Here is a 23,201-nt window from a genome sequence, read left to right on the forward strand (position 1 = left end):
GGCGGCGGGCAGCCATCAGCGGCATCCGGTAGTCCCTTCTCCCTTCCTCCCGATTTCGCACGGGCATTCATCCAGGCAGAGGGAGCCGACGGCGAACGACCTCCGGCTCCCCCTGCCTGGATGAGCGCCAAAATCGCACGGGCGGGGCGGCAGCGGGGGGGGGGGGGGGGGGCGGCAGCGGCAGCGGGGGGGCGGCAGCAGGATCCGGGAGCGGCGGGTGGGCAGCAGCGGGGTCCGGGGGGCAGCGGCAGCAGGATCCAGGGGCGGCAGTGGCAGCGAGATCCGGGGGGCGAGTAGCGGCAGCGTGTTCGATCGGGCAGGTAGGTGGGAAAAAAAGATGGCCGCCTGCACGGGGGAAAGCTGCAATTGGCCGCTGAAGACGTGACGTCACACCCCGTGACGCCAAACGTCGTGACGTCACGTCTTCAGCGGCCAATTGCACGCTTTTCCCGTGCAGGCGGCCATCTTTTTTTTGCCACCTACCTGCCTGCCCGATCGAATACGCTGCTGTTACTCGCTCCCCGGATCTCGCTGCCGCCCCTGGATCCTGCTGCCGCTGCCCCCCCGGACCCCGCTGCTGCCTACCCGCCGCTCCCGGATCCTGCTGCCGCCCCCCCGCTGCCGCCCCCCCCCCCCCCCCCGCTGCCGACCCGCCCGTGCGATTTTGGGAGAAGGGACTACCGGATGCCGCTGATGGCTGCCCGCCGCCCACCGGCCGCCTGGACCCACGGCCCTCCGACAGGTATTTAAAATTTTTTTATTTTTTTATATAACACACAGGTTTTTTGTTTTTTACACTTTTTACACTTTTTACACTTTTTTACACTTCCTGGTGCCTGTCATTTCAAATGTCATTTGAAATGACAGGTACCAGCGCACCCAGGTTACTGTATAGGCGCTGTTACAGCGCCTATACAGTAAAATGGGTTGCGCGGGCATAACCCTTCCCTAACGCTTCACAGCCGCGGCATGCATTTGCATGCGATTAGAAGAGAGAATCAGGCGTTAGGTCAGGAGAACTGTGCGTGCGGGGAGGAAGGGTGCGCCTGACACTGCCGCACTGTTTTTACCGCGGCCTTACTGTATCAAGCCGTGAATAAGGTGTAAGGGAAAACACGCGTCCAGAGCAGGCTGACAGTGCGCTCCGACGGAGCACACTTTACTGTATCGACCTGATACTTGTAGGACTATGGATGCAAAATAGGATCACTCCCTGGATAAGGGAACACCAGAGAAGCAGGGCAGGTGCTGTGGGCTGCAGAAGACAATGACAAACCTATGCATTATTCTGTCAAGTGTGTCACGGTCATCGTGGTGGGGCCGTGATCGCCTCAGCCTGTAACGAACAAGGTACTTGCCACCACCGCCACCACACATAAATCAATAGCACTGTCATTTTACAAAGCTTTCTGGGAGAAATTACATTATCAAGTCCTGGCCACTCAGCAGTGCTGGCTGAGCTGCAACAGTAATAAGGAATGTGATGAATCCTGCCCTGGAGGCATGGGCGATGGAAAAAAAAAACCCCAACAACTTTAGATGAAAGTTTTCGTGAGCCACAGGTTCGATTGCTGAGGCAAAGTAAAAGCCTTCCCATGAAGCTGTACTGCAGCTGGAAGTAAACTTCAAATCTCAAAGCCCTGTCAGTGACCTGGAATCAGCCATCTAACCTGCTCCTGGTGTTTGTCATTTAAATGCAAGATTTTATGACTTTTGCGAATTTTATGTGGGATTAAGTATCACCGTTCATCATTGAAATGAATCACTGCTGTGGACTCTGCACTTCTTACCTGGCTTGACAGTTTGCCATTCTCGTGTGGGGTAAAAAGCTTCCTGATCTTCAGGATCAAGCTCATCTTCTACTGTTACTTCTTCATTCTCAGTCTCATGCATTTTCTTTTCTTTTACTTCTGTCAGTGCAAACTCCTTTGGATGTAAAACAAAACACACACTTGTTTTTATTCCTTAGCATCTGAGAATCAGTCTTGTACTCTGCCAAACTTAACTCCATGCCCTCATAAACTCTTAATCCAATCCTGTTAATTCAGTTTTATCCTCCTGCAGCCTGAAAGAGAACTAAGCAGCAGAGGCTTAAGGAAAAGCAGGAACGGACTAGCACCTTACTTATGGCCCAGATTTAGGATGGCAGCAATGTTGCGGTGTACACAAACATACTAACACTTTACCTTCAGAAAGTCAGATTTTAAACAAGTTATGAACAAATCACAAAACCAATGTGGCAAACATGAAAACAAAATTCTGTCCCTAGCAGAGACAGGACCACCAGCGTTACAAGGAAACTTACAGGGGTTTGCTCACTCAAGCAGGAGCAGAAGAGAAAGGCTGAAAGGAGCAAGATTAGGTTCCATCTCAGAGCGCTGGATGCCAGGTACGCAAGGCAATTCATTATAGAGAGCCTGAAACAAAGAGAAAACCAAAATCATACACCATCCTCAGTGGAAATTCAAAGCTGTCAACAAGCATCCCTTGCCCATAGCAGAGATTATTGCACGATACGAGAATCCTGGAGGGAAATCTATTGGTGATTGCTCTGCTCCCGCATAACTTCCTGAATCAGAAGCACTGTCATCATTTTGATGTAACTAGTTCAGCTGGCAGTTACAACAACCGGCTTTATTAAAGTAACAACACCGGCAAATTCCACCTACAGAATTTAGTTACAGGTAAAACTACATAAAACGATCCCCTTCAAACTCTAATCTTAAACTTCAATCCAGAGGTGATGCCAGTGTTTGGAACTCCCATTTGCGCTGTCATGCAGATCCTCATAAGAGCTACAAGGAGGCACTGCAGGAAGATGTGTGCGGCATAAATACAACAGCAAAAGCTGAAGCGTGGACTCAAGATTGTTAAAGAGAGGGTATAAGGGAGGGTTGGAGGTTTCCAATCTGGGATATGGGTAGAAAATAATGAGGGATTCTCTTTCAGTGGAATCACCTGCTTTGTTCTGTGTTATTTTTCCTTGGTGATTTGTATTCCTCAATAAAGAGGTTTATAGAAAAAAAAAAAAAAAAAGAGGGTATAAGGGTAACCCTCCAAGTAAAAAATAAGACATAGAACACACAAAAAAAAGAAAATGAAAATCTAGGAACAAGGCCAAAGAGGACACAGCAAGCTTATTTTGAGGAAGCTCGTCAACACCTGCTATAGGCACACATTTTTGTTCTTATGTGATGCCTCAGGCGTTTGATATTTTATAAACCCTTCAGTCACTTCCTTAACCAGGCCCGGTGCTGCCGAGTGTGCAAACTGTGCAATTGCAGACACAAAGCAGAGGGTGGCAGAACACAGGGAGAGGCCCAACAGGGCTGCCAGCAGCCACAAGAAAGGATAGACGCCCCAGCAGAACCCATCCCATTGGTGGCAGTGAAGAAAGGAAAGAGGCTCTGGTGGTGCCACCAGCGGTGCCAATCCAGTGAAGAAAGGAGAGGCTCCAATAGATTACCAGTGGCCGGAGAAACAAAGCTCCGGTAGGGCCCATCCCGCCAGCAGAGCCCATTCAGCCAGTGATCAAAGAAAACTGAGGTCCCTGTGAGTGAGAGAGGTGTGTGAGAGCATGTATGAGAGGGAGTGTTTGTATGTGAGCGAGAGAGAGCATGTGTGTGTGTGTATGAGAGAGAAAGTGTGTGCGGCCCCTCCCCTAATAATCCATAACAATCATAACTTCCCAGGTATGGAGAGCGGGGGATTTTATCCTTATTACTTTTAATTATTGGATGTTATTTGATGTGTCTGCTTCTTTTTTTTTTAATATTTTATTGGTGTTTGGGAAATTTTAAAAAAAATGTTTTTAATAATTGGATGTTCTATTTATCAGCTGATTTGAAATATTTATTCTTTTTATTAGTATGGTTATACTACAATTTTTTATATTTCTTGATTTTATTATTTGAAGTTTTATGACAAATGTTTGTTTTCCCACTGTTGCAGTGAAGACAGCAATTGGCTCATTGCAGTATCAATTTCTTTTTATTATGTGTTGGGAGGGCACAAGGCTGTAAGTTGCGTCTAGGGTACCCAATATCCTTGCACTGGCCCTGTCCTTTCATTGAAAGAGACTGCTTCCTGTTTATTCCTTAGAGATATTAAATGTCTCTATCATATTTCCCCATTGCCCCTTTCCTCCATGGTATACATGTATACTGTAGAGCTTTAAATCTTTCCTCATATGTTTTTAGATGAAGACTGCTATTCTAGTAGCTGCCCTCTGGATCGACTCTGTCTGGTTTATATCCTTTTAAAAGTGCAGTCTCCAGAATTGTGCAGTCTCAAAATGATGTCACAGAGACTTAAACAAAGACAATATCACCTCCATTTTCTTGCTGGCCAGTCCTCTCCTTATGCACCTAATCATTCTTCTGGCCTTCACTGTCACCTGAAGACCAGCAGATATGATCCTCCCCAGAAACCCACTCTTGTTTTGTGCACAGAATTCCACCCCTATACTGTACAGCACCCTTGAATTTTTTGCAAATCAATGCATGAACCTGCATTTTTGGCATTAAATCTTACCTAACAAACAAAATACAGGGAAAATGCAAATCCTTATGGGTAGACTTTTAATGTCCGGTATCTTTAAGGGTAACTCCCAAAAAGGAGTACCGCAATGTTAGAATATATCGTTTTTGTTTTGCATTTTTAAGTGAGCGTTAGTACTCATGTTTGTGCAGCATTCTGTGTTCTATATTTTTTTGTTATATTTTATCTTATTTGCAAACTCTCCTTAATAACCACAGTCCTTAAGAGAAGCTTTGAAAGGTAATTATTACACACAAAAAAATAAATGAAGCCACCCATACTCGAGCAGCTACTATCGTGAGCTGAACTGCTTTTCACCGTATTGGTAATGAATAACTTAACCTCATTGTAACCAATTTCTCTTAGGTCCTATGAAGCCGTCCAACACTACCAGTGTTTCAGCAATAATTGACTGCTTCAGGGGCAGGAGAGACTGCTGTTAATAGGAAAATAAGTTTTAAATTATAATGATGACAATAAAGTCTCTAGCCCATATTGTTGTGAGTGAGCTGTTTAGTGGACCCTTGGGCCAACCTGTGAGAGACTGGGGAGAGGTGTACTATAGTCTCTGGTGAGTGACAGGTCGGGAGGCGGATACCAGGCAGGAGCTGGACGTGAGCTTCACCCTGGAAGCTGGTACTCCCCCGGGAGGAGCCCGTAGGAACCCAGCCACTGGGACTTAGGAGGTCACTGAAGCTGGAGCTGGAGCAGGCAGGCAGGGATCAGGAGTCAGGCAAGAACTGGAGCAGGCTGGAACTGAAGCAAGCGGGAACTGAAGCAGGGCTGGCTACTGGAACCAGACTGGAGCTGAAGTGGGACTGGCTACTGGAATCAGACAGGAGCTGAAGAGGGACTGGCTACTGGAACCAGACAGGAGCTAAAACAGGACTGGCTACTGGAACCAGACAGGAGCTGAAGCAGGACTAGCTACTACTGGAACCAAGCTGGAACTGAAGCAGAACAGGTTACTGCAAGCAAGCCAGACAGAAGCAGGACTTGGGCACGAAGTGAAACAAGTCTCAGGCAGAAACGGAGTTGCTAACGCAATAGCACACTCCGGGGCACGGCACAACAGAGAACCGCAAGGCAAAGTCCTGGGCTCCACGGCGGCCTTACATAAGCCGCGGCGTCTGACGTCACAGATAGGACAGAGCCTTCAGTGGCGGGAAACGGCCTTCATAAGCGCGGATTGCGCGCGCACGCGCCTAGGGAGAAGGCATCCAGGCAGGGCTTCTCGAAACAGGCCACAGACCCTCGGAGACGGGCCGGGACCAAGGAGGTAAGGGCCTAGTCGCGGCTGCCACGACTGGGACTGCAACATATATAGCAGTATATAGCAGTATAAACTTATTGTGGATTCAAGCTGGGACATGGATGCCACTGCTTCTTGCTGGATGGCGGCCATATTATCTTCCTGTGTATTTAAAAAGACCCTGGACCAATGAAAACTCTCACAGGGCAAAAGTCCCGCCTTTAACTGACAGGAAAACTCTCCTAGCTTTTAAGCAAGGAAGTTTCCTATCATGTTCAACTTATACCAGAGAAATTGTGTTGCAGTTCTCTTTCAGGTCCAACTTGTACTGGAGAAGTTGCGCTGTAGTTCTCTTTCAGGTATGCCCGAATACAATGGATTGTCACTCAAGTGCTCAATACATCAGTAAACAAAATAAGGCTATGAAATATGAAAAATAAACATTCTATAAAAACATAAATTCTTCTGAATTCAATTAAAATCCCTAATTACAAAAAATATTTTCATACATACTTAAAATAATTCTATTTTTATTTCTTATGGGGAGTATTATTATCTGTCCTTATGAAGGATTTTGCCGCTCTGGTAATCATACAAGATAAAAAATTTTTAGAATGAAAAGCATTTTTTGTCTTTTTGAAAGAACCATTTACAAGCACTCTAAAATTTTTCAAAAACATTATTAATGTTCTAAAAAAAATGGTAGTCCTGATTGTCATTGCTGCATGAGGCTGCAGAAGAACCGCAACCTTTATGTGAATATAAGTGGTGAATATAAGTGGTAAACTGGTAGGGCCTGCTTCCTACAAAATCCATCCTAGTAAGGTAAGTCCCCTAACTATTGATGTCCAAAGAGGAAATGTCATTGAAAAAAAACCAGATATCATTGCTGTGTTGTGGTCAGAAAAACACTGACCATTCTATTTCTTTATTAAGGCCATGAAGTGGCACAGTATTCCAGTTGAAGATGAACTGTTGTTCCATTTGTATTAATTTCAAATTGTAATCCCCTCCTCAGATCGACCGGGGGACTTGTACTAGACTAGCCACTCTGATCTCTTCCGGTATATTCTAACATTGAGGTACTCCCTTTTTGGAGTTACCCTTAAATATACTGGACATTAAAAGTCTACCCATAAGGATTTGCATTTTCCCTATATTTTGATTGTTTGTTCAAGAAGAGGGAATTATATTTTTGAGGTGTGTATTTTTTGTTGACACATTAAATCTTACCTGCCAAGAACATTCCACAAGATTCAACAGATACACCTCATATTTCATACCTTCCAAATGTAAACTTTGGACCCCCCCTTTCCTCAGAATGAACTCCATTTGTCACTATCCTTTGTTATTCCCACTACTCAACTAGTTTCTAACTCAGTCAGTCACTTCAGAGCCTACATCTAGCGTGCTTAGTTTGTCTATAAGTCACCTATGTGGAACCATGTCAAAGGCTCTGCTAAAATCCAAGTATACTACATCTGATCTCACTCTGGTCACCCAAAGAAACTGATTTATTTAAAAATGTGTATCCCACTTGATCATAGATTCATAGATTCATCTGACAAGACTTACCTCTAGTCCCAAAGCACCTTTAATCTGCCCCTGACTAAAAGAGCACTAAAAATTAACACATCTTTTTCAAACATGGTGTGGGAACGAGAAGTGATCTCTGACACAAACCTGGACTGACTCCAACCTTTCTTAAAACACTATCGTTATTTTCTACTTTAACACATCAACATTAGTAGAATGCCTTTACCTTCAAAACAGTGTACTCCAATTATTCACAGTTAGTACCTCTTCCCTCAGTACTCATACAGCTTCGTTACAGCTCAGTGATTGGACAGCAATATTCTACAGGAGCTGCCTTCTTCCTGGAGACCTGGGCCTGGTCTGACTAATCCACCTGAGTCCCAACTGTTATTCCTCATCTGTTGGGTCCCACCCACAGAGCTCTCTGACAAGGGGAATTAATGGGGAGCAGGCACCAAGTCTAGTCAAGCACCAGTTTAAGGGGGAACAAAGGAGCACTGCCTCACGCATGGGTTTTAGTTATTAGGTTAACTACCAACATATTTAACTAATGATAAACATGCTGCACAAGCACACTACTCAAACTACTACATAGGACGAGCATTAGGTACATTTCTCCCCTCCCACCCAATGGAGAAAAGAAAAGCAGCTTCCACTCCTGAACTGCTCTCCTAAGCACCCAAGAAAAACTAAAGGCCTTCTCTAGGGCTGGGGATATTACAGAGGTGGGAGGAGGAGTCATCGTCATTGAGCAATAGCAATATCTAGCAGCCAGATTTCAAATCTAGGATTGAAGAGTGTGCACGGTCCCCTTCCGAGGACTATTGTTGGAATGGCCAGGTTAATTTAGAAGATATCAAATTTTTCGAAAAACCCCTAGGTTGTTGCAAATGAAAGCTCATGGTGCCAGATTCCAGCCTTGGTTTCAATTGGACTAGAAGCCCAAAGCAGCAGGAAGAAACAGCCAGGTCAATAAAGAAAGAAAAGAAAAAGAAAAGCCATCTCATCTGCCCAATCAAAAAAAAAGAAGCAATTCACCCCTAAAGGATCTCAGTGTGAAGCTGGAAGAAGACAACAGCCTAGTTAATAGTGATGCTCTTACCCTACCTACCAAGGGCCCCAGGAAAGTGGATCAAGAGCATTAGTGGTCACAGGGCCAATAGTAGGTAAGACTGTATCCTGCTGGCTCCATTTTAGAAACACTCAGGAGTCCTGGTGGCAGACAGCATCTGGATGAGAGGGCCTTCATTATATCTGGGAACTCTCTGGATGACCTGGAGACCCTGGAACTCTAATGGCCAAAGCCTGAAAACTCTGGGTTATCCTCCTGCTGCTGTTAGTGAAGGAGCCTGTGCAGCCCACACAGACTAGAACAGTGCTTCTCAACCTTTTTTTATTTCATAACACACTTTCAAGTTTGTTCAATCCTTGTGGTACATTAAACCATATTTTGCATAATTCTCACCCTCCAGCCTCACCAGCAGAAGGAAATCAGCACTTTTTATCTGTGTATGTCTCATTTTGCCAGTTTCAATCTGACATCTGAACTTGAATAATCAGCAGGTCTATAAGATTTTGGGGCCCCATACATCCGAACATCAGATTGAAGCTGGCAAAGGTGTTGCTCTCCTCCTGCCAGTGGGGAGGAGGGTAAAATTTCCAGAGTTCTGGTGGATGGATGTGGGGCACTTGTTCCCTGTAGTGCTAGTGGTGAGGGAACAGTTTATTTTGATAGGGGAAAGACTTGTGGACTGTTCCCACGGAAAACTGTACTAATCTAATCTCCAAATACACGTTAAAAAAACATTCTTTAAGTTTTGTTACCACAAAATATTTTTGACCCAATACAAAACCATTCATGCTGGTGGGTATGATCTGCATACAAGTTAATTAACTGTATACCAGAATAAGTCAAAATTAGCAACAAAATCCAGGTATTCCCAACATGTAAATTCTACCTGTGAGACACATCCATTTGAACTGAGTTTATAGGATATTCACACTGATGAGTTATTAATATTCTTTGGGGTAGATTTTCTAAATTTGCGCGATCGCGTACTTTTGTTCGCGCAGCAGGCGCAAACAAAAGTACACTGGATTTTATAAGATATGCGCGTAGCCGCGCGTATCTTATAAAATCCGGGGTCGGCGCGCGCAAGGGGGTGCACATTTGTGCAACCTGTGCGCGCCGAGCCCAGCGCGCGCTGCCTGCTCCCTCCGAGGCCGCTCCGATTTCGAAGCGGCCTCGGAGGGAACTTTCCTTCGCCCTCCCCCCACCTTCCCTCCCTTCCCCTACCTAACCCACCCCCCCGGCCCTATCTAAACCCACCCTTACCTTTGTTCCATGATTTACGCCTGCTAAAAGCAGACATAAATCTACGCGCGCCAGCGGGCTGCTGGCGCGCGATCACCCGACCCGGGGGCTGGTCAGGAGGCCTCGACCACGCCCCCGGGCCGGCGCCACGCCCCTGAAACGCTGTGACATTTTAGACGCTCCCCCGACACGCCCCTTTTAGAAAGCCCCGGGACTTACGCGCGTCCCGGGGCTCTGCGCGCGCCAGCGGCCTATGCAAAATAGGCGCGCGAGGGCCCTGCGCGCGTAAATCCGGCCGGATTTACGCGCGCAGGGCATTTAAAATCCGCCCGTTTATTAAGCAATAGGTTTCCAACCTTTCGTATTACTGGCTTTTCTGTCTTGCCTTTTTTTTTCTCTCACTGGTCTTCTCTGATTTTTCTTCTCTCGCTGGTGTCCTCTTTCCTTCTTCAGTCTTTCTGCTCTTTCCTTGATACTCTCCTTTCCTCACGCCTCCTCTTCTACTCTCTCTTCCATTCCTCATTCCTTTTCTCTTTCATTATCTTCCAAAATTCCCCCAACCCCAAGATTATCTCTCTCTCCACCATCCCTAGCTTTCTCTTTTTCTAGTCCTCTTTCTCTCTCTCTCTGTTTATCTAATACCTGGTCACCCTCTCCTCTATCCAGTGTTCGTTCTCTTTTCCCTGGCTCCCCATCCCCAGATCTCTCCCACTATTTAAGGTCCCCTTTTCTCTCCCTAATCCTATGTCATTTTTCCATATCATTTTCCCAGTACCTTGCCATCTGTTCCTTTATCCTGTCCTCTCTACCTCCATCATTCTGCTCCTTAGGGTCCTCCTCTCTCTCTGTGTTCCCCCCCACCCTTCTCCCTCATACCCAATACTCCCTCCCAATTATCTTACTGCCCCCAGAAGGCAACAGCAGCAATGCATAATACTGTGGAAGAATCCTGTACCTCCTCTCTCAAGCATTCACATCCCGTCCTCACCTCCCCCAGCATTCACCACCTTATGACCCCAAGCATTCACCCACTTCTCACCCCCTTTCACCTCCCTACCCCAAATCACTGTTGCCTAACTGGAGCTCCAGGTGGCTCCCTACTCTACTGTCAGCTGAGTCTCATCCTTACAGCACAGACATCTAAGGCCTGAGGCAGTGACTCTCCAAGCAAAGAAAGCACAGCAGAGAAGAGCAGAGAAGTAGCCTAGTGGTTACAGCCTAGTGGTTAGAGCACCCCTTAAATTCTTGGGCAAGCCACTTTACCTTTCATTGCCTCACATACAAACTTAGACTGCACCCCCTCTGGAGACAGAGAAATAACTACAGTACTAAATGTAATCTGCTTTGAAGTGTCAAAATGCAGAAAAATAAAATAAAATTTTAAAAAACAGCACTGTACTCTATGTAGCAGATGGGAGTGGGGCATGGACAGGTGAGGAAGCTCTTCTCTGCCATTCACTGCTGCAGGGCGGGCTCCCTATTTCTGCCCCTCTCTTCCAGTTGTCCTCAGTGCTGTCTGGTTGCCGTAGACATAGAACAGAGGGGCTGAAGCAACAAGCAGGAGATTGGAGGTACTGTCTAATAAACAGGCCGATACCGGTGGAGCGCACTGTTAGCCCACGTTTGGCAGGCGTTTTCGACGCACTATTTTTACCCCTTATACAGTAAGGGGTAGATTTTAAAAGCCCTGCAGGCGAAAATCCTGCCAGATTTACGCGCGCAGGGCACTTGCTTGCCGGCGCGCCTATTTTGCATAGGCTGCCGGCGTACGCAAAGACCCGGGACGTGTGTAAGTCCCGGGGCTTTGCTTGGGGGGGCGTGTTGGGGGGCATGTCGGGGGCGGCGCGGTGTTCAGGACGTGTCCGAGGGCGTCCAGAGGCGTGACGGTGGTCCGGGAGCGGGGCCGAGTGCTCCGGCACAGCAGCCTGTGCCGGGGCAGGGAGCTGGCGACGCGTGCAAGTTATGCCTGCCTAACTCAACGAAATAAGGTAGGAGGGGATTTAGGTAGGGCCGGGGGGGGGGGGGGGTGTGTTAGATAGTGGAAGGGAGGGAAAGGTGGGGGGGACAAAACAAAAAGTTTTTGGAGCAGCCTCGGAGGGAACGGAGGCAGATTGCGCGGCTCAGTGCACGCGGGCTGCTAATTTTGCGCAGCCTTGCACGTGCCGACCCCGGATTTTAAAAGATACGCGCGGCTGCGCACGTATCTTTTAAAATCCGGCGTACTTTTGTTTGTGCCAGTTGCCCATACTTTTTAAAATCTGCCCCAAGGGGTAATAGCGCATATTTGACGTGCTATTTTTCCCCCTTATACAGTAAGGGTTAATAGCGTGTCGAAAACGTGCGGCCAACCCCCCTGAAACTAATAGCGCCCGCAACATGCAAATGCATGTTGTTGGGCCTATTAGTTATTCCCGCGCGATACAGTAAAATGTGCAGCTAAGCCGCACATTTTACTTTCAGAAATTAACTGGTGTTAATTTAGGCCGGCACCGGGAAAGTGTACAGAAAAGCAGAAAAAACTGCTTTTCTGTACACCCTCCGACTTAATATCATAGCGCAATGTTTTTAATGAGTGACAGCGATTTTGGCGGGCTATTTCAAGGCTGTTTGTCAATATGGTGTAAAAACTGAAATGACGTAAATAGCCATATAAGGAGTAATGAATGACACTCAAAAAAGTGTTGGGCGTCTTTACATCTTGAACTTGATAAATCAGTTCTTTGGGCTGACAACATGCAAGTTAAGTTAAGATATCAGTATTATTAAGACTGCGGAGCAATTTTGTGAAAAATATTTTATTACTCACAATTAATAATAATAAATAATAATAAAACTTCAAAATTGCATCACTTAAAAAAAATCAAAAAATGTCCGATGATTAAATACTGTAGCAACGATTAGATGTGTGGACCACACTGAATAATGTGTACCTACCAAACAAATTCTGCCCAAATATGATGGTCAATGGAAAATTTGTGCTGTTAATTAATTATGGTATGTAAGTTTCTTCTTTAAGATTCGATTCCAACTACTACCATTATGAGAATACCAATAAACTGTGACACTATTTTCAATTGTGAACAGTTATGCTTTTTTATCTGCCATATTTTTTTCTCTTAGCTATCCAGGCAGATTTTCAGAAGACAAGTACTTAAATTGGGATTTTATTTTTAGATTTTAGATTTATATTTTCACAGCGCTTCAAAGTGGATTACATTCAGGTACTGTAGGTATTTCCCTATCCCCAGAGGGCTTACAATCTAAGTTTGTACCTGAGGCAATGGAGAGTAAAGTGACTTGCCCAAGGTCACAAGGAGCAACAGTGGGACTTGAACCCTGGTCTCCTGCTCTAACCACTAGGCTACTCCTCCATTCTAGTTTAAATTAAGGTGGTGATAACATTATGTATCTTTCCTACTGTTCTTCGGATGTCCATAAGGTTCTTTCTCTCAGCATCTCGATGATCTGATTTCTCTTATGTCGCCCACCTCCACTGCATGTTTATGACCCTTGCTATCCGCATCTGAGCAAGGGTCAAGAGGGAAATGTATATCTGCAGAGCAAAAGACAGCTCTAGCAGACACTGGGCCTCATTTTCTAAAGCTATCACAGTTTTGCGATAGCTTGCGAAGGTAGCGCACGCCTGCGCTACCTAAATCGGGGTGGAGTTGGGCCCGGAAGAGGAGTCGTCAGGGCGTCACCGGAGCCGACTCCGTGAAGACAACGCGCACGGCGAAAAGGTAGGTGCCTTTTCGCGTCCTATTTCGCGCCCAATAGCTACACCTTCTATGGTGGCGATCGCTACCGGCTAGCGCAGGACTGCCCCCCCCCCCCCCCATGTCGACCCCCCGCCCCCCCATTAGCGCGATTTTCTAAAGTATCGCAGGCCTGCGATACTTTAGAAAATGAGGCCCATAATGTGTATGCACAGAACTGCAGCTTTTATGCCCATGATCCATATCAGAAAAAGAAACATTGCCAGTGAGGAGAACTGATACTCAATAAAAGGGACACATGACAAAAGAGACTCATGATGCTGAAACCACTGACGCCAGGTGGGGCTGAAGCTCAGACAGAAGGGAAATAGCCTGTGGGAACAGAAAAGATACTAATATTGGGGCAATTGTGGGCTGGGATAAAAAGGATCAGAACCAACTGTCATGATGCTATGATAAGAAGAAACTGGTAAACAAAGAAAGAAATTCTCTATATAAGCAGCTAATGTGCAGGTAGAAAACTAATGGAGCTCTGACAGTGACTGTCAGGCCCTTCCCTGTACTCTGTCTTATTTTGCATACCAATAAATGCTTCTAAATTGAGTGCCGAGTCTGTTTATTTGTAAACAAGGGTTAAGCATGTAAGAAGCTTTCAGAGAGGAGATAGTGAGTGTGGGGGGAGGTAGTGTAAGTGACTAGGGATGTGTGTGTGGGGGAGGAGAGGGGAGAATGAGAAGAATGTGAGTGAGCATGTGTGTGAAAATGAGCATGTCTGCCTATGAGAGAGAGTGAGAGTGAAAATGCGAACGTTAGTAAATGTATATGAAAGAAGAGAAAGCTTGGCATATACCGTACGACCTGCCCCCTCAGGCGCCACCCTCCCCTTGGCTAGTCGATGAAAATCTCAGTGTAACTATAAATTAAAAGCTCCCAGGTATGGCATTCATATTTGAACGGCTGGTGGGAGGGAAGATCTAGGAGCCTTTATTTTGAATCTGGCAGATAGAAGGGAGGAAATTTTGCTTTGGTCAGCTGGTTGAAAGGGCCTCAACAGAAACATGGAGGTACCCTGCACAGAGCAGCAGTTACTACCATAAGAAAATTGCTGGGCAGACTAGATGGATCATTTGATTTTTTTCTACCATCATTCTTTGTGTGTTAAGAATCTTTATTTTTAAAATGTCCTATTAGGTAGTTATTCCTGTTTGAAATGCTTAAAAAATACCTTATAGATATCAGGTTATTCAGAGGACTTCCCCCCCCCCCGCCAATGTCTCATTGGTATTTTATTTGCCTAGGCAAAAAAAGATCTAACCTAGAAGATTTATTTTTATTTATTAAAATTTCTATACTGGTATTTGGGACAAGCCATCATATCGGTTTACAATAAATACAGTTAACTAAATTCCAACCACATTCAAATAAATAACATAAAAACTGGACATAAACATATTACTAAAAATTAACTTATTACAATTTTATTATTATAAAACATCAAAAGCAAATAAAATCACATAAAAACAGATGAATCAGAAGATCACTCCTGTTAATTTAAGTGCCAGAAGAAATAGTTATGCTCAGGTGTTACCCTGTTTAAACAACCATGTTTTAAGTCTCTTTTTATTTTTATTTATTTGAGGTTCTTTATATACCGCCATTCGTTTAGTAACATCACGATGGTTCACATTTAACAAAGTTTCAGCAGCAGTGCTAGAACAATTAGAAGGTAGCAACAGTGCTTTACAATTAAAGTTCAACTAAGGAAGGACCATTAGAAAAATATAACAATGCTAAAAATAGAGCAACTGAAAGAAGGTATATGGCAATGTAAAACAGTAGTAATAGTAATAAAATGATTACAATAGGTTAATGCATGAAATATATACAAATAGAACAAATAGTACAATATTTATCAAGGGTAATAGGTTAATAGGGTAGTGGGGTGAGGGTAGTAGGGTATAGTGTAAAAGGATTTGTGGGGTAGGGGAAATTTAGGTAGCATAGAGGGATGATACATATTTACATAGCTTAAACTGTGTTGTTGGTTTCTAGTCTTAAATCTGTTGGAACTTTATTCCAAATTTAAAGTCCTGCTGTCTCTCACAGAAGTCAGTTTTGCTGATACCAATGAAGGGATGGATAGTAAACCTTTATTTGAAGATCTTAAAATTCTGGGAGATGTGTGTAGCCGTACTGATGCGTTTAACCATTCTACATTAACTCCATGAATTGCCTTGTGCATGTTACTTAATGTTTTATATTGTACTCGTTGTTCTATAGGAAGCCAATGAAAATCCTTCAATATTGGGGTAATGTGTTCTTGTTTTTTCGCCCCTGTTAAGATGATAGTTTAGTTCCTCTAGAGCAAGGGTCCTAATATCTCATCTTTTTTGGAAGCGTCTATTGATATAATCCTTACTAGGCTACTTTAATTACTGCATTTAGTTTAGAAAAAGAATTTTTTTTATTTTTACATATATTGGGGAGCACTCCTTGAAGTTAGCATGTGGCACATTTAAAACTAATCGGAGAAAATTCTTTTTCACTCAACGCACAATTAAACTTTGGAATTTGTTGCCAGAGGAAGTGGTTAGTGCAGTTAGTGTAGCTGGGTTTAAAAAAGAATTGGATAAGTTCTTGGAGGAGAAGTCCATTACCTGCTATTAATTAAGTTGACTTAGAGAATAGCCACTGCTATTATTAGCAACAGTAGCATGGGATAGACTTAGTTTTTGGGTACTTGCCAGGTTCTTATGGCCTGGATTGGCCACTGTTGGAAACAGGATGCTGGGCTTGATGGACCCTTGGTCTGACCCAGTATGGCATGTTCTTATGTTTTTATGGCCTCACCCGAGGAGAAAAACTGCTAGCATACCAGATCAGTGCACCAGCAGTTTTGCAATGTGATGGAAGTGAGCACTAGGGGGGCGCTCCTCACTGCAGGACGAGATGTGTGTGCCCTTGCGGTGAGACGGGCCTCCTCTGGGAATGGAGCAAGACCAGGCCTCTGCCAACCTGCACAACCTCGGTGAGACCAACCACACAAGGTTGGCCTCTGAGTAGTCCTCCGACCACTCCAAGCCCTTTAGGACATGCCGCTGGGTGACGGCAGAGGCGGCAGGACGGACATGAGGCAAAGGGGGTTGAGGACTTGAAACGTAGATGCTGAAGACAGCGGAGCTGACAAAGACACTAGGAAAGACGATGACAAGGACAGGTTAAAATCAGACGAGAATAAAAGTCTGGGACTCCGGGAGAGCAGAGGACCTCCTGCCGCTAGTAGACACTACAATAAAGAGCAGCCACGAGCACAGGACGGACAACGGCCCCAGAAGGAATCCGGGAACAGCAGACAGACATCTGGATAGGAGGATTTTTATTTATTTATTTATTTTATTTATTTATTTTAATTTCTATACCGATATTAGTGGGAACATCATATCGGTTTACATCAAAACAATGAACATAAGGAAAGATAGTTACATTAAACAGGGAGTTGGGGAGGGAATGATAGGAAATGAGAAAGAAGATTGAAAGTACATAGGAATCAGGCTACTCTGTAACAGATTATAGCCAAATAAATTAACATTGAGTATACAATTTGAAATAACATTAAGAACTATGTACAACGGGTGTAAGGAGGGTTTGCGTGGAAGGTTCGGGTGTGTATACATGGTTCAGGTATGTTTGCAATGGGTGAGAAAGGTATTATTGTTGATAGGCTTGTTTGAAGAGCCAGGTTTTCAAGTTGGCTCTGAATTTTGAGGTGCAGGTCTCGAGCCTGAGGTTATGGGGTACAGAATTCCAGAGCATGGGTCCAGCAATGGATAGGGCTCGTTCCCTTGTGGAAGTAAGGTGTGCTCTTTTTAGTGAGGGTACGTGGAGTTTTCCATTACTGGAGGCTCTGGTGGATTTTTTGGATTGTACCAGGCAGAACGGATCAACGAGCCAGTTTGAGTTGTGTGAGAGTATAGCTTTGTGTGTCAGTGTTAGGGTTTTGTATACGATGCAAGAAGGGATTGGAAGCCAATGTCAGTTCTTGAGGAGGGGAGTAATATGGTCATATTTACGGGCACTGGAGATGGTTCTCGCAACTGCATTCTGCAGCATTTGGAGGGGTTTTATTGTAATGGAAGGCCTAAGAAAAGGGAGTTACAGTAGTCCATTTTTGTTAAGAGGGTGGCTTCAATGACTGTTCGAAAATCAGTGGCATAAGAACATAAGAACCTAAGAAAATGCCATACTGGGTCAGGCCAAGGGTCCATCAAGCCCAGCATCCTGTTTCCAACAGTGGCCAATCCAGGCCATAAGAACCTGGCAAGTACCCAAAAACTAAGTCTATTCCATGTTACCATTGCTAATGGCAGTGGCTATTCTCTAGGTGAACTTAATAGCAGGTAATGGACTTCTCCTCCAAGAACTTATCCAATCCTTTTTTAAACACAGCTATACTAACTGCACTAACCACATCCTCTGGCAACAAATTCCAGAGTTTAATTGTGTGTTGAGTAAAAAAGAACTTTCTCCGATTAGTTTTAAATGTGCCCCATGCTAACTTCATGGAGTGCCCCCTAGTCTTTCTACTATCTGAAAGAGTAAATAACCGATTTACATCTACCCGTTCTAGACCTCTCATGATTTTAAACATCTCTATCATATCCCCCCTCATCCAACTCTTCTGCAAGCTGAAAAGTCCTAACCTCTTTAGTCTTTCCTCATAGGGGAGCTGTTCCATTCCCCTTATCATTTTGGTAGCCCTTCTCTGTACCTTCTCCATCGCAATTATATCTTTTTTGAGATGCGGCGACCAGAATTGTACACAGTATTCATGGTGCGGTCTCACCATGGAGCTATACAGAGGCATTATGACATTTTCCGTTTTATTCACCATTCCCTTTCTAATAATTCCCAACATTCTGTTTGCATTTTTGACTGCGGCAGCACACTGAACCGACGATTTCAATGTGTTATCCACTATGACACCTAGATCTCTTTCTTGGGTTGTAGCACCTAGTATGGTACCCAACATTGTGTAATTATAGCATGGGTTATTTTTCCCTATATGCATCACCTTGCACTTATCCACATTAAATTTCATCTGCCATTTCAATGCCCAATTTTCCAGTCTCACAAGGTCTTCCTGCAATTTATCACAATCTGCTTGTGATTTAACTACTCTGAACAATTTTGTGTCATCTGCAAATATTATTATGTCACTCGTATTTCTTTCCAGATCATTTATAAATATATTGAAAAGTAAGGGTCCCAATACAGATCCCTGAGGCACTCCACTGTCCACTCCCTTCCACTGAGAAAATTATCCATTTAATCCTACTCTCTGTTTCCTGTCTTTTAGCCAGTTTGCAATCCATGAAAGGACATCGCCACCTATCCCATGACTTTTTACTTTGCCTAGAAGCCTCTCATGAGGAACTTTGTCAAACGCCTTCTGAAAATCCAAGTATACTACATCTACCGGTTCACCTTTATCCACATGTTTATTAACTCCTTCAAAAAAATGGTTTCAGTTTCTTCATGACATTAAGTTTGAAAAAAACTTCTTTGAGGATCAGATTGATATGTTTTTTTAGGTTCAGTTGTTGGTCTACTTGAACCCCAAGATTTCTTGCGTCATGCTGCCTTGTGAAGGTGTCTTAGGCAGGATCATTTGTGATGGCTGGTTTGGGGGGTGAATGTTGGGAGATGAGGAGTAGTTCGGGTTTTGATGCGTTTAGAGCTAGGTGAAGGTCAGAGAGTAGGGCGTTGATGGAGGCAAAACAATCTCTCCAAAGGTCCAATGCTTTTGTTAGGGTTTCCTGAATGGGTATGATGATTTGAACATCATCAGCGTATAGGAAAAATTTGAGGCCAAGATCGGATAGGTGTTGGCAGAGGGGGGTGAGGTATATGTTAAAGAGGGTGGATGAGAGGGAGGAGCCCTGAGGGACTCCTTGGGAAAGTGCATGAAGGGCGGATTCTGAATTGCCTATTTTAACTGAGAATTTCCTATTTGTGAGATATGATGTGAACCAAAAGAGTGCAGTGCCCAAGAGGCCAATGTGGGCTAGACGGGTGAGGAGTTGCTTATGGCTTATGGTGTCAAATGCGGCGGATATGTCTAAGAGGGCTAGTATATAGCAGGTTCCCTTGTCCATGCCTCTGAGAAGGAAGTCAGTGAAGGAGAGAAGGAGGGTTTCTGTATTAAGGTGCTTGCGGAATCCGAATTGGGAAGAGTGCAGAATCTTGTTTTCCTACAAATAGTCTGATAGTTGAATATTGATGACCCTTTCCATTATTTTTGAGATGAGAGGGAGATTGGAGATGGGAGATTGAGATGAAGAAATCCGGTCAAACTCCAAGCAGCAACGTCCTGGATGGAGCCTCAGGACCCAGCATGATCAACGTACCTGACAGGTCAGTCGATGGAGGACGTAACCTCCGACCCGGCGTGGAAGACACAATAGAAGAAATCCTGAGGTTGGGCTGAAGATGGTTCAATCCGGAACCCAGAACTAGACGAGGACATCAGGGCATGAAGTACGAGGAGAATCTTCGGCCCTATGGGATGGAGGGATCCCGCCAGCGCCCTACACACCCCAGCGGGGGTGGTCATGGTCCACTGGGTCACTGCACGCCCTACCAACCCAGCCGGGCTGGTCGCGGACCACGCAGGGACAGGATGATAGAGCCTCAGGAACATGGACGAAGAACTTCAGGACGTGAAGACACCAGGACAACCAGAATGAAGACAAGAGACGAGACGAGAGACCAAGAACTATGACAAGGGATCCCACAAAGAAGAACGCCAAGCAGGAGTGGAGAGCAGGAAGTCCAGGAAGGACCAACTCCTAGCAAAGGCAAAGCTAGGAGAAGAGGAGACACCCAGGGAGGAGTCCAGGTGGAGCCAGAGGGACCACTCCCTATTGGCCCTTTATATCCTGACGAGAGACGCGTTCTCGCCCTTAGGAGGAAGCAGAAAACAGGAAGCAGGACCTTGGATGGCGGCGTCCCTGCCGCTGCGTGCAGGAGAAGAGCTGATGCAGGCAGCGAAGGAAGCCCCGAGGTCAGAGGCGGCTCCTGCCGCTGAAGAATAACTGAGGGCGGCTCCTGCCGCCAGGAAACACCATGGTGGCCTCCGGGCCGCAAAGAGGAGCTCCGGAGCAGCCTCCCAGCCGCAGAAGAGGATGACGACGTCAGCGGCTCCTGCCACTCCGGGACGCCGGCACGGCCCCAGCCGAGCCAAAGAAGGGAGGCGGCCTCCTGCCGCGTCTAAGGTCTAGAGGCGGCTGCAGCCACATAACAACGGTGTCAGGGGACCAGGGAAGCTGGCAGTGGAGGTAAGAGGTAGCCAGGGGCAGAATTGCAACAAGCAGTTTAATACTGGCCCTGAAATTAGTAACCCTAATGAGGGTTAGTGCATATTTTACAATTAACACATGTTTAGAACATCATATCCTAGGAGAAACTTTAGATTGGATGTATATCTGTTTCCATCTATTTGGCTTGGGTAAATAACAACTTTACTTCACACTATAGAAGTGTTCATAAGACTCCCCAAGCTTCCCATAAATTGAATTATATGATCATTTAAAGCCATTAGAATTATTGACAAAACAAAGCTAAGACATTCTGTACCAGACCTAATGCTGAATAAAAGACCTATAATGTCATTATAGGAATCTTCAGAGAGCCTGATACACATTACAGAGTATTGAGACTTGTTTTTCTTTGTATAAAATAACAAATCAAACAAATAAGAAATCAGAATGCAGGAATGAAGCATCTCAATTGTAAGGGACTCATATGTTGCATGAAATGTTATTTGCAGGACTACAAATCATAACATGCTTAGCTGGCTACACATTTCATGCTCTATAAAGGTAGTTTTGACCTTGTCCGGGATAGTGGTATTCAGAACACACATGGCTGAAAATTTACCCTAACAGATTTAATTCCTTGTATCTTTACTGACCATCTGTGGAGTGAGTCAATCTGTCAGCACCTGGATCTTTTCGTCATCCATGTTTACTCCAGCTTCGGACAGTTTATTTCTCAGAAACTCCAGCTCTGTGAATAGTAATTTGCACTTGCCAGGCTTTAGCTTCAGACCGTGTGAAGTCAAATGGGTAAAGACCTTTCCAAATGGATCAGTTGACTGTCAAAGTATAAGGGTGCTCCGCAAAATTCTTATGAAAAATATACCTGTAAAAGATGCGGTGAAGAGGCAGAGAAGCAAGGCAAATTGGAGCCATAATATAAGTCATTACTCTTATGTACTGTATCACATTTTTGCTAAAGGAATGTCTGGAGAAGACTAGTGTGATTAGTGCTGCAAGTTCACCACAGAAAAAGTAATGCAGAAATATGCTAAAGGTGAGTGCCTGCATCCCATCTTAGTTCTAGGCTCATCTTACACACAGATAGTGTATAGTACACTGATTAGAATTGTAAAACTAGACAAAGCTGCTGAAATGCTAAAGTACACAAAAGGTAAAAAAGAAAAAAAAAAAGTTTATTTTATTTATAGACCACCTATACAGAGTGCAAGGCAGCTTACAAAATTATAAAACAATAAACAGAGCCAAAATAATATAATGTAATTATGTACTAAGTATCCAGATGGTCAAATGCTAATTTAAATAAATGAGTTTTCAGAAGTTTTTTTTTAAACAACTTAATATGAACCGATAGCCGTACGCATTCTGAAAGATTGTTCCATGTAACAGGACCAATGATAAAGTCCTCTCAAGTTTTTAGTCGAGTAGACCTTATTGAAGTAATTGAGTAAGTAAGTAATTGAGATTGTGAGGACCAGAGTGTCTGCCGCAGGCTGTAGATTTTAAGTACAGTGCAGATCCATGGGTAATCAAAATTATCAATACATTTTTGAATGATAGAAACAACTGTATATTTTACTCTTGCCTTGATTGGGAGCAAATTATACAATACTGTAGTAATATATTGCCATCTATTGGTATCAGTCAGGACTCTGGCAGTGGAATTTTGTGCTACTTCAAGTACATGTAGAGTAGATAATGGAAAATCCTAATACAGGACAATTGAGTACTGGCGCCTGGAGGACTGTCCTGAAATCTAGTGGTAGAAATAATGGATTCAGATTGTGAAGTAACCTGAGTTATTTCATGGCATTTATTTGTGGTTTCCAGAAAGGCTTGAGCTAATGATTACACCCAAACTTTTTATTTGTGAACAGATTAAGTTATTATTATCCCTAATCATAAATGATAAAGGTCTATCAAAGCACCATGATTTCAGTCTTTTTGATATTCAAGTGAAACCTATTGTGTGTCAGTCAAGATTTAAGGAAAGGCAGTGATATGAAATTGTAAAATAGCAGTCCAGGTGGTCAAGGAAGTAAAAAAATGTATATCATCTGCATACAATTGGTAATATACCCAAAGTAGAGAGAACACGACAAAGTTTTATACATGGAAACCGTTGTGATGGCCAGTCTGAACGTCGGTACATAAGAGCTTAATAAATTAATAAATAATAAATAAAGTGGAACCAGGTAAATATTGAATAGGGTGGCACAAAAAAAAGGCCAACTCCTGTGGTACTTCAGTTGAAATGAAATGCCAAGAAGATGTTTCAGACTCAATGTGAATTTGTGGTTCATATTTTAAAAGAAGGAAAAAAACAGGAATGCATAATGCCACCTATTCCAAAAGCCTCAAGCCGAATTAACACTTCATGCTTAACAATGTCAAAGGCCGCCGAGATATCTAAAACTAATTTATGATTACCATCAAAGCCCCTTCTAATGATGTCAACAGTGAACATTAATAACAATTTGATGTTTAATGACTTCCTAAAACCAAAT

The 23,201-nt window shown here is 44.1% G+C and overlaps 1 protein-coding gene across 2 annotated transcripts in view; it reads right to left on the bottom strand.

The window, feature by feature from the left end:
* The window catches only part of SIL1 (SIL1 nucleotide exchange factor), a 384,707-nt gene extending 363,355 nt beyond the window's left edge, over nt 1-21,352 (bottom strand). Inside the window, exons 1-3 of one of the 2 annotated variants that reach the window (XM_029583703.1) lie at nt 21,330-21,352; nt 2,306-2,417; nt 1,791-1,926 (exon numbers count right to left, since the gene is read on the bottom strand). In XM_029583703.1, coding sequence (XP_029439563.1) covers nt 1,791-1,926; nt 2,306-2,407 — 238 coding nt within the window. In that variant the 5' untranslated portion in view covers nt 2,408-2,417; nt 21,330-21,352. The remainder of the gene's footprint in view (nt 1-1,790; nt 1,927-2,305; nt 2,418-21,329) is intronic. The other variant, XM_029583702.1, reaches the window with a different exon arrangement.
* Between the last annotated feature and the right edge of the window lie 1,849 nt (nt 21,353-23,201).

Source organism: Rhinatrema bivittatum, chromosome 18, assembly GCF_901001135.1.
Source record: "Rhinatrema bivittatum chromosome 18, aRhiBiv1.1, whole genome shotgun sequence".
In the NCBI taxonomy this organism is placed as follows: domain Eukaryota; kingdom Metazoa; phylum Chordata; class Amphibia; order Gymnophiona; family Rhinatrematidae; genus Rhinatrema; species Rhinatrema bivittatum.